The 10,824-nt window shown below is 39.8% G+C and overlaps 1 protein-coding gene across 2 annotated transcripts in view; it reads right to left on the minus strand.

Annotated features, from left to right (window-relative positions):
• dennd1c (DENN domain containing 1C) overlaps nt 1-10,409 on the minus strand; it is a 42,033-nt gene extending 31,624 nt beyond the window's left edge. The window contains exons 1-4 of one of the 2 annotated variants that reach the window (XM_061880571.1): nt 10,057-10,409; nt 9,727-9,791; nt 1,296-1,339; nt 1,152-1,192 (exon numbers count right to left, since the gene is read on the minus strand). In XM_061880571.1, coding sequence (XP_061736555.1) covers nt 1,152-1,192; nt 1,296-1,339; nt 9,727-9,791; nt 10,057-10,226 — 320 coding nt within the window. In that variant the 5' untranslated portion in view covers nt 10,227-10,409. The remainder of the gene's footprint in view (nt 1-1,151; nt 1,193-1,295; nt 1,340-9,726; nt 9,792-10,056) is intronic. The other variant, XM_061880570.1, reaches the window with a different exon arrangement.
• Nucleotides 10,410-10,824: the final 415 nt, after the last annotated feature.

Consider the following 10,824-nt stretch of genomic DNA (forward strand, 5'->3'; position numbering starts at 1 on the left):
GTGAAATATTTCTTCAAACTTATGATTAAAATTCAAAAAAATATTCTGAAAATCTGTAGAATCAAATTTAAATCTTATGTTAAAGTCTTTTGAATTTCTTTTAAATGTTTTGTTCTGGAAAATCTAAAAGAAATAATGATTTGTCTTTGTTAGAAATATAGCTTGGTCCAATGTGTTATATATTCTAACAAAGCGCAGATTGGATTTTAACCTGTTTAAAAAAAGTCATTAAAATTCTAAAATTAATCTTAATCAGGAAAAATTACTAATGATGTTCCATAAATTCTTTTTTTAATTTTTTCAAAAAGATTCGAATTAGTTAGTTTTTCTCTTAATTTTTTTCAGTTGAATTTTGAAATTTAAAGAGTCGAAATTGAAGATAAACTGTGTTTTTTCAAAATTAAATTTTCTTTTTTTTCGTGTTTTCTCCTTATTTAAACCGTTCAATTAAGTGTTTTTTCATCATTTATTCTCTACAAAAAAACCTTCTGTAAAAGGAAAAAAAAATGTTTGACGGAATGAGAGACAGAAATACCCATTTTTTAAATATATATATATATATATATATATATATATATATATATATATATATATATATATATATATATATATATTAAAGGTAAATTGAGCAAATTGGCTATTTCTGGCAATTTATTTAAGGGTGTATCAAACTGGTAGCCCTTCGCATTAATCATTACCCAAGAAGTAGCTCTTGGTTTCAAAAAGGTTGGTGACCCCTGATCTAAACTATAAGTCCAACATAATATGTGTAATATCACAAAATATGTGGCGGACCACATCAAATATTGCGGCTGCCGGCGGGTTTACATGAAATGAAGTGGTGGGCCACTTTAAATCCAGAGGCAGGCCAAATATGGGCCTTGGGCCTTGAGTTTGACACCGGTGCATTAGACAATGATAATAATAACAGTCCGGTATACTCATTCTGTAGGTTTAAAAAGCACCAGAATGAATGTACCAGCAAATAGTTTACTGTTTTCTTACTTGTCACTGGAGCCACAATCCAGAAGAGTTTCACGTAAATTAATTTCTATGTTTAAAAAAAACAACAAAAAAAACTTGCTCACTGACAAACAAACGAGTGGCGATCAAAACAAAACCTTTACCCTTGGAAATGATGACAAACTTACTTTTGTATGTCGTAAGGGAAGCAGAACCTAGACAAAGACTCCTGCAAAGAAGAGACATTTTTTGGTTGATAAATGCATCATTTCAAGTAGTAACACTGTTATTAGCAGAGTGATATGATAATCTCAAATAAAATAAAGGGCTACCTCATCTCTGAAGTCATCTGGAAACTGAAGACGTATGCTTGGGTCTGTAACATATGCATATTGTACATGATGTTTCTCTGCAAATACATTCAACCAAACAGCGCTACAAAGCAACTCCAATATCATGAAACATAAAAAAAAAGCAGTATTAATCAAGCTTCTCTTAATGTCTATGGATTTTCCATCGTAGATTTCTATAACTGGCACACCGACAAGAAGAGCAAGCACATATAAAAAAATCCTTCCCTTTACAGCAGGCTTTGCAATTTTTTTATACTAGGGGGCCAAATTTTGATAAAAAGATGTGTCTGGGGGGGCTGGTATTATTTTTAGGAACACTAATACAAAACCTCTCAATAATGTCTGACTGAATGCTAAAAACGTTATGACAGACCGCCTTAAAAACAATGGATTTTCACATTTTTTTACTGAATGAAACACTCAGAATGTACATGAAAAAAAAGAATGTGGGATTTACAATATTAACTATGAACGATAAAACACTAAATATTGACAACATTTGAACGTCGCACCCTCTCTTCCTCCACATATACAAACACAGCAAAATATGATCGCCAAAACGGTAAAAAAAACACCTACTCTGATACATCTGCTATATCACTAAGCTTTAGAACATTGTTGTAAAATCTCCTTCCGTGTCTGTCCCGGACACCCACATTTCAGGCTCTGGAAACACTCTGTGGAAAAGCTCCCCACCCACACTGCTTGGTGCCTCGTCTGAGCTGCCATGACTTAGATTACCATAGTAACTAATTAATTACCAAAATAACTAATATATCATGCAAAAGCACTGATTCCAACCATTGAAATACTTTGTATACTCGAAGATTTAAAGTCATCACAAAACATCACTGCACATCATAATGGCAGATACACTTTCCATCTTAAAAATCTAAAAAAATACAAACCCCGTTTCTATATAAGTTGGGAAATTGTGTTAGATGTAAATATAAATGGAATACAATAATTTGCAAATCCTTTTCAACCCGGCTTATAAGTGATTCCTAAAGCCCAAAAAAAGTCTGCGGGCTATAGAGCGTTTTCCGTTCGGGCTCCAGTACTCTGGAATGCCCTCCCGGTAACAGTTCGAGATGCTACCTCAGTAGAAGCATTTAAGTCTCACCTTAAAACTCATCTGTATACTCTAGCCTTTAAATAGACCCCCTTTTTAGACCAGTTGATCTGCCGCTTCTTTTCTTACTCCTATGTCGCCCCCTCCCTTGTGGAAGGGGTCCGGTCCGATGACCATGGATGAAGTACTGGCTGTCCAGAGTCGAGACCCAGGATGGACCGCTCGTCGGGACCCAGGATGGACCGCTCGCCTGTATCGATTGGGGACATCTCTACGCTGCTGATCCGCCTCCGCTTGAGATGGTCTCCTGTGGACGGGACTCTTGCTGCTGTCTTGGATCCGCTTTGAACTTAACTCTCGCGGCTGTGTTGGAGCCACTATGGATTGAACTTTCACAGTATCATGTTAGACCCGCTCGACATCCATTGCTTTCGGTCCCCTAGAGGGGGAGGGTTGCCCACATCTGAGGTCCTCTCCAAGGTTTCTCATAGTCAGCATTGTCACTGGCGTCCCACTGGATGTGAATTCTCCCTGCCCACTGGGTGTGAGTTTTCCTTGCCCTTTTGTGGGTTCTTCCGAGGATGTTGTAGTCGTAATGATTTGTGCAGTCCTTTGAGACATTTGTGATTTGGGGCTATATAAATAAACATTGATTGATTGATTGATTGAACCCATATTCAATTGAAGGCACTACAAAGACAAGATATTTGATGTTCAAACTCATAAACTTAATTTTGTTTTTGCAAATAATAATTAACTTAAAATTTCATGGCTGCAACATGTGCCAAAGTAGTTGGGATAGGGCATGTTCACCACTGTGTTACATCACCTTTTCTTTTAACAACACTCAATAAACGTTTGGGAACTGAGGAAACTAATTGTTGAAGCTTTGAAAGTGGAATTCTTTACTATTCTTGCTTGATGTACAGCTTAAGTTGTCTTGTTGTCGTATTTTACGCTTCATAATGCGCCACAAATTTTCGATGGGAAACATGTCTGGACTGCAGGCGGGCCATGAGAGTACCCGCACTCTTTTATTACGAAGCCACGCTGTTGTAACACGTGGCTTGGCAGTGTTTTGCTGAAATAAGCAGGGGCGTCCACGATAATGTTGCTTGGATGACAACACATGTTGTTCCAAAACCTGTGTGGACCATTCAGCATTAATGGTGCCTTCACAGATGTGTAAGTTACCCATGCCTTGGGCACTAATACACCCCCATACCATCACAGATGCTGGCTTTTGAACTTTGCGCCTTTAACAATCCGGATGGTTATTTTTCTCTTTGTTCCGGAGGACACCACGTCCACAGTTTCCAAATATAATTTGAAATGTGGACTCGTCAGACCACAGAAAACTTTTCCACTTTGTATCAGTCCATTTTGGGGGACTGATGTTGTGGGGACAGGAGGTCCCTGTCGTGGAAACAACAAAGTACCTGGGTTACCACCTCGACCAAAACCTCACTGGAGATGTGCACATCGAGAAGGCAATAAAAACCGCCTCCAAGCGGCTGCACTACCTCACAGTCATGGCGAGACATGGACTACCTGCCGACAACCTTGTTACCATCTACACCACCCTCATCAGGCCGTGTCTGGAATATAGCTCAGTGCTCTTAGTGGGCTGCTCCAAAAAACAACAGGCAGAGCTAGAGCGAGTCCAGAAACGTGCCTGTAAAATCATTACAAGGAGAGCTGGAAACATCTCACAACCCCTACCATCACTCCAGACCAGGAGAGAGGAGGCTGCAGTGAAGCTGGTCAGGGATATGCATGATGAGCAACATCCTTTGCATGACCTGCTACCTCCAACACGAGGCAGCCGCACTGCCAGGACATTGAGGAACCAACATAAGCTGGCTGAACCCGAGCCCAGAGCAAAGACAAAGAGACTTAAAAACTCTACCCTGCACGCTGCAATTAAGCTGAATAATGACACTAATTAAATAAGTAATATAGTTATATACCAGAATGCTAACAGTTTCCATGCTGCTGCTGCCCTGAGGATGTTCAACATTTTTTAAAATACTGTTTGTTCTTTTAATTTTTTATTGTTGTTTGTTTGATATCTATTGTAAAGTTCAGCTGTTTTTTCAGTGGGGCCTTGGCTCCACTGCAAGCATGAATAAATAAAGTCAAGTCATGTCATTTTAGATGTGCTTGTGCCCAGCGAAGCCGGGGGCGTTCGTAGGTGTTGTTGATAAATGGCTTTCGCTTTGCATAGTAGAGTTTTAACTTGCACTTACAGATGTAGCGGCCAACTGTAGTTACTGACAGTGGTTTTATGAAATGTTCCTGAGCCCTTGTGGTGACATCCTTTACACACTGATGTCGTTTTTTGATGCAGTACAGCCTGAGGAATCAAAGGTCCGTAGTATCATCGCTTACGTGCAGTGATTTCTCCATATTCTCTGAACCTGTTGATTTTACGGACCGTAGATGGTAAAATCCCTAAATTCCTTGCAATAGCTCGTTGAGAAATGTTGTTCTAAAACTATTCGACAATTTGCTTACAAATTGGTGACCCTCGCCCCATCCTTGTTTGTGAATTACTTAGCATTTCATGGATGCTGCTTTTATACCCAATCATGGCACCCAACTGTTCCCAATTAGCCTGCACACCTGTGGGATGTTCCAAATAAGTGCTTGATGAGCATTCCTCAACTTTATCAGTATTTATTGCCACCATTCCAAACTTCTTTGTCCCGTGTTGCTAGCATCAAATTCTAAAGTTAATGATTATTTGCGAAAAAAAAAAACGTTTATCAGTTTGAACATCAAATATGTTGTTTTTGTAGCATATTCAACTGAATATGGGTTGATAATGATTTGCAAATCATTGTATTCCGTTTACATTTACATCTAACACAATTTCCCAACTCATATGGAAACGGGGTTTGTATTTGGGAATGTCCGGCGGGCCAGATTCAAAAGATTAACGGGTGGCATGTCGCCATGGCCTTAATTTGCCCAGGTCTGCTTTACAAACACAATCATTTCCACTCTTCCAAGTTGCTTTTTTTTATTCTAAGTATTTCTGTTGGAATTTCTGTCCGTTCACCTTGGAAGATGTCAGGAGTATGACATGAATTGGTTTTGGTCCTTCAACGCAGAGGGATTACAGGACGAGCCAGGCGTGAATTCAGGTACATGATAATTTATTAATACACTAAATACAAAAATAATCAAAACAAAGGGCGCTTACAAGGAGGTATAATACTAGACTACAAAATACAAACAGGAAACAAAAACACTTGCACAATGGCATGAATGAACTATGAACATGAACAGCAAGATGGCATGACTATAAACAACTAAAACAAAACACTTACTGTCACCAAAAACAGGAGGCAAGAGTAGCAAGGTGCGTGGCAGGTGATTGTGGGCATGGAAAATGAGTAGCATATGTAGGCAATGCAATAGCAGGCATGAAGGCAAAGTTCCCAGACCGAGGACAGAAACAGAATGATATAAATAGCAACTATGATGATTAGAAACAGGTGTGGGACTGAGGGCTGGGCGTGACTTGGAGACCAGGTGGAAACTAATGGGTTACTATGGAAACAAACAAAACCAGGAAGTGTAAAACGGGAAACAAGAGTCCAAAAACAAAACAAACATGATCAAACTTAAAACTGAATTACAGGCATGACAGAAGATTACTTTTTTGTCTGTAAAAAATACAGTATGAAGGGGTTTCATATGGCCCCATTCTTCACAGTTTACCTAACATATAAAACGTGACAAATTGGGGCAGGGTACTATCCAATAGAGCCGCGATGGGAGTAGACTGTTAAATATCTTAACTGGGTTTAATGGCAATTCCAACTTTGACCGCAGCGTCCGTTGCTATGTAGAGTGGCCCTTTTCCATCATTTTCAGCAGACTGCATTGCAACATGATTAACCCCCACTTCCTCTCATGCGGGATCCACCCAGGAATAGGGCCATATGAATCCCTTCCCGACTGTAGATCCAGCTGTACCTCGGCTTTTTGTACACCTCAATTTCGTACGATGCCGGTTTTTGATGAAAACGTTCACCAAGATATTTGGAAATTATGAGAAGATGTTCAGGTATTGTAAGGTCAAACATTACGGTTAAAAACAAATGAGTTTCCCTGTGTATCACTACGCCCAAACCAACAAGTGACTCAGTCTCTTGCTTATTTTATTGAATATGTCTGCAAAATAATCCATAGTGGGACAGTGTCCTGACCAGATATCTAGATCCCTCGATTGATTGATGTAAAATGTTCTTTACTTTCACCTGTCTATTAAAGATTTTATTAATTTATGATGTCTCGGGTGTGATTCACTACAATAGGGCCCCACAGCACACTGGATTCCATCCATCCATCCATCCATTTTCTACCGCTTATTCCCTTTTGGGGTCGCGGGGGGCGCTGGCGCCTATCTCAGCTACAATCGGGCGGAAGGCGGGGTACACCCTGGAAAAGTCGCCACCTCATCGCAGGGCTAACACAGATAGACAGACAACATTCACACTCACATTCACACACTAGGGCCAATTTAGTGTTGCCAATCAACCTATCCCCAGGTGCATGTCTTTGGAAGTGGGAGGAAGCCGGAGTACCCGGAGGGAACCCACGCATTCACGGGGAGAACATGCAAACTCCACACAGAAAGATCCCGAGCCTGGATTTGAACCCAGGACTGCAGGAACTTCGTATTGTGAGGCAGACGCACTAACCCCTCTGCCACCGTGAAGCCCCCACTGGATTCCAGTTAATTGAAATAATGCAACACTGGATATTGTTCAGATAAGTTACATTCAAGAACTTGCACACAAAGCAACACTGGAGGTGACTATGACGTGAGCATTTTCCACAGGGGAAGGGGTCTTAAACGACCATTGTTTGTGTGTGTGTGTGTCTGTGTGTGGACAACGATAAGGTTCGGTGGGATTTACCCTGGATAACTTTAGCCGGCTTAGTGTAGAAAGGACCTAAAATTAGTTCCGCGGTGTTAGCGCTTATGTGGCTAACATGCAGGTCACAACATGTAAATCGAGTACTGTTGGCGGTTTTGGATGTTTTTTGTAGGGCTTTACGGACGCAATAGACTACTTACATTAGCTACATTGTTAGCCGTCTGGGATGAGATTTATTTTATGATCGAGAATCTCTTAACCCTTGTGCAACGTTCATATTGTTGTTACTCAGCCAGTGTTTGTGGGTCTGATGGACCCGTTGCATTTTGTGGCTTTTGATGTCTCACAATCAAACATTTTTATGTTAAAATACTGTTCAGATGTTTATTGGGATACGATGAACATCTGTTCAGCAAAAGTGTTTGATTGTGAGGCATTAAAAGCCACAAAAAGCAACGGGTCCATCAGACCCACAAACGCTGGGTTAGTAACAACAATATGAACGTTGCACGGACATTTTTTCTGCCAGTTTCTGCATCCCACAAGGATTTTTTTTTTTTCTGCACCTGCGGTTCCCACACAAGGTTGCAACATTGTTTGTCAACACTGTCTGCTCTCATTTTCTCGCACATTTGACCCTCTGATGTTCTGTGTACCTACACTATGTCCTCCTCCTGTCTAGGCCTGCTGTGTGTGTGTGCGTGTGTGCGTGCGCGTGTGTGTGTGTGTGTGTGTGTGGTACACAGAACATAAATTTACTAATAGCACCGGGTCCAGTGGACCCCGACATCTTATATGTAATAGAAATGTGTTGGGGGCGGGTTTATGTTGTGTGGTCTTTAAATATGTATTCTGATATATGTTCTCCACTGAAAATGAGCCAAAGTCAGTAAGTCTCAGTTTGAAAAATTAATTCATTGTATCATTTTTTTATAATAAAAAAATGAAAACGGGTCCTACAGACCCGAACACCACACAAGAGAGATAACGTGTGTTCTTCTCTCAGATAAGGATTGTGAATGATAGGCAAAACTCCCAAAGTGTAGTTCCTCTTTAAACTGGTTCCTTGAAAATCACTAGTTTGAACCCCAGGGTTTTATGTGTGTTATTAGGATTAGAATGTCAATGCAAGGAAATGCCAATGTGTTTCCATTGGTCCAAGTTCCTCTATACCAGTGGTTTTCAACCTTTTTTCAGTGATGGACCCCCTGTGAACATTTTTTTAATTCAAGTACCCCCTAATCAGAGCAAAGCATTTTTGGTTGAAAAAAAGAGAAAGAAGTAAAATACAGCACTATGCAATCAGTTTCTGATTTAATAAATTGTATAACAGTGCAACATTTTGCTTATTTGTAGTGGTCTTTCTTGAACTCATTGGGAAAAAAAAAATATACAAATAACTAAAAACTCGTTGAAAAGTAAACAAGTGATTCGATTATAGATAAAGATTTCTACACATAGATGTAATCATCAACTTAAAGTGCCCTCTTTGGGGATTGTAATAGAGATCCATCTGGATTCATCAACTTCATTCTAAACATTTCTTCACAAAAAAATACATCTTTAACATCAATATTTATGGAACATGTCCACAAAAAAATCTAGCTGTCAACACTGAATATTGCATTGTTGCATTTCTTTTCACAGTTCATGAACTTACATTCATATTTTGTTGAAGTTTTATTCAATAAATATATTTATAAAGGATTTTTGAATTGTTGCTATTTTTAGAATATTTTGAAAAAATCTCCCATAGCTTCAATTACCCCCAGGGGTACGCGTACCCCCATTTGACAACCACTGCTCTATACAACAAGAGCATTGTGGTGTTTTTAGGAATTTGCTGCAAAAATGTTCGTCTCCCAGGTTTTTAACTGAACTTGAAGGCCAGATTTAGTACCCTGGCCGCCAGTTAATAACTCTTTGCTGGAGATCGAGACTTTAAAAGCATTTTGTAATAGACAAAGAGAAACCAGAACCATATTTTAGCTCATTTACTGCATCAGTTAAAAAACAGAAACAAATATATAGTAATGTAAATAAATGTTGCAATTCTTAATGGAGTAACTTTCCATACCAGTTGACAGACAGCATTTACTTAGACTTTTGCTGTCTGGTTCAAAACGCGATAGGCTGTGCGGTTGTCAAACCACAGAACAGGAAGAGACATCTAGAGCTGTCGTCTATCATTCAGTGAAGAGTGTGGTGCTTTATTATTATCAGCACATGCATACAGTATGTAGTCATCTTGCACAATTAATGGAAAAACCTGTGCTAAAGTTGCAAGCAAAGTAATTTAAGGAACAACGGTCAACATGGCTCAAAAATAGCTTTCACAAGTAACATGATTTTGTATTGGTTGAGGCATCTGTGGTGCATTGATGAAAGTGGAAACACTTTCAGACCCTCTTTCTCAGGTGGATAAAGAGGTCAGAGTACTCACCTGTGTCCTTGGCTGCAGAACAACTTGCCTCAAAGAACACATTAAATGTTTGCTCAGGGTTTTGTCTGTGAACACAGAGACGTAGTCAGAAATCAAGCTGCCAATGCTTTTAGATGTGATACGTCCTATTTGTTGTAGAGACTGTGCAGATTTTATTCTTAAAGTTTCAATGCGACTCCAATGATCAAATGATATTTTATGCAAAATAAAAGATTATCTTCACAACACAGTGCGAGAGTGAGAGGAAGTGATCCAAACCCACAAGAACAGACCGACAGGCTAAATATCCGTTCTGATGATTTGAATGCCAGAGCGACGTGTTTGTCCTACCTGAGTCTGGAGCCCATGTTGTGTGTCCCATGCGCCTGAAACGGCCGGTGGGAGATCTTCAGCGAGTGGGTCGCATTGGTTTTGGTGGCGTTCAGGAAGACGGACAGAAGAAGTAGGGCGGTCTGCGCTATGAACGCTGCCTGCGTGTGTCTGAACACTTCCTGCTTCATGTCGGTCTTGTGTCACAATGTGTGTGACTAAAAGCTGTCTTTGATCTTACTAAGCAAAAGGCTTGTAAAACTGTCGGATTAATTGTAAATAAGTTATCACATTTTATTCAAATTTGATTGTTTTTGCATTGTGTAGACAAGCAGAAAGGAAACTTGCATTAGATTGAAATTAGGTTGACCTACCCACTTCAAAGAGGAATTGGCTGATGGTACAGAGCAATGCAGGAAATTGCTATATTGTTTGTACTCTGTATTTATTTGCATGTGTTACGTTCTCACCACAGGTGTTAGGTATCCAACACAGCTGCAGATACACCCCCCCCCCCTCCTCTAGTGCAGCTGTGTGTGTTTGTACTGTAGGGCCCCCAAATGAATTAAAAAGCGAGTAGAGTGGATAAAGTTTTCAGAGTAAATTAGGAGCCTGTAACTGACAACTGCTCCAGTTACTCTCCTCGTACGAGAAAAGCAATCACTGGTTTGTCTTCTATTCTCTGTTTCTGTGTCTATATAATATCTCATGGTATTTGACCCTGACATTAACTCCATTGTGTACAATGGGAGGACACAAAGGGGTTCGGTTTCTTTGATGTATTGTAAA

The sequence above is a fragment of the Nerophis ophidion genome, linkage group LG20 (assembly GCF_033978795.1).
Source record: "Nerophis ophidion isolate RoL-2023_Sa linkage group LG20, RoL_Noph_v1.0, whole genome shotgun sequence".
Lineage (NCBI taxonomy): Eukaryota > Metazoa > Chordata > Actinopteri > Syngnathiformes > Syngnathidae > Nerophis > Nerophis ophidion.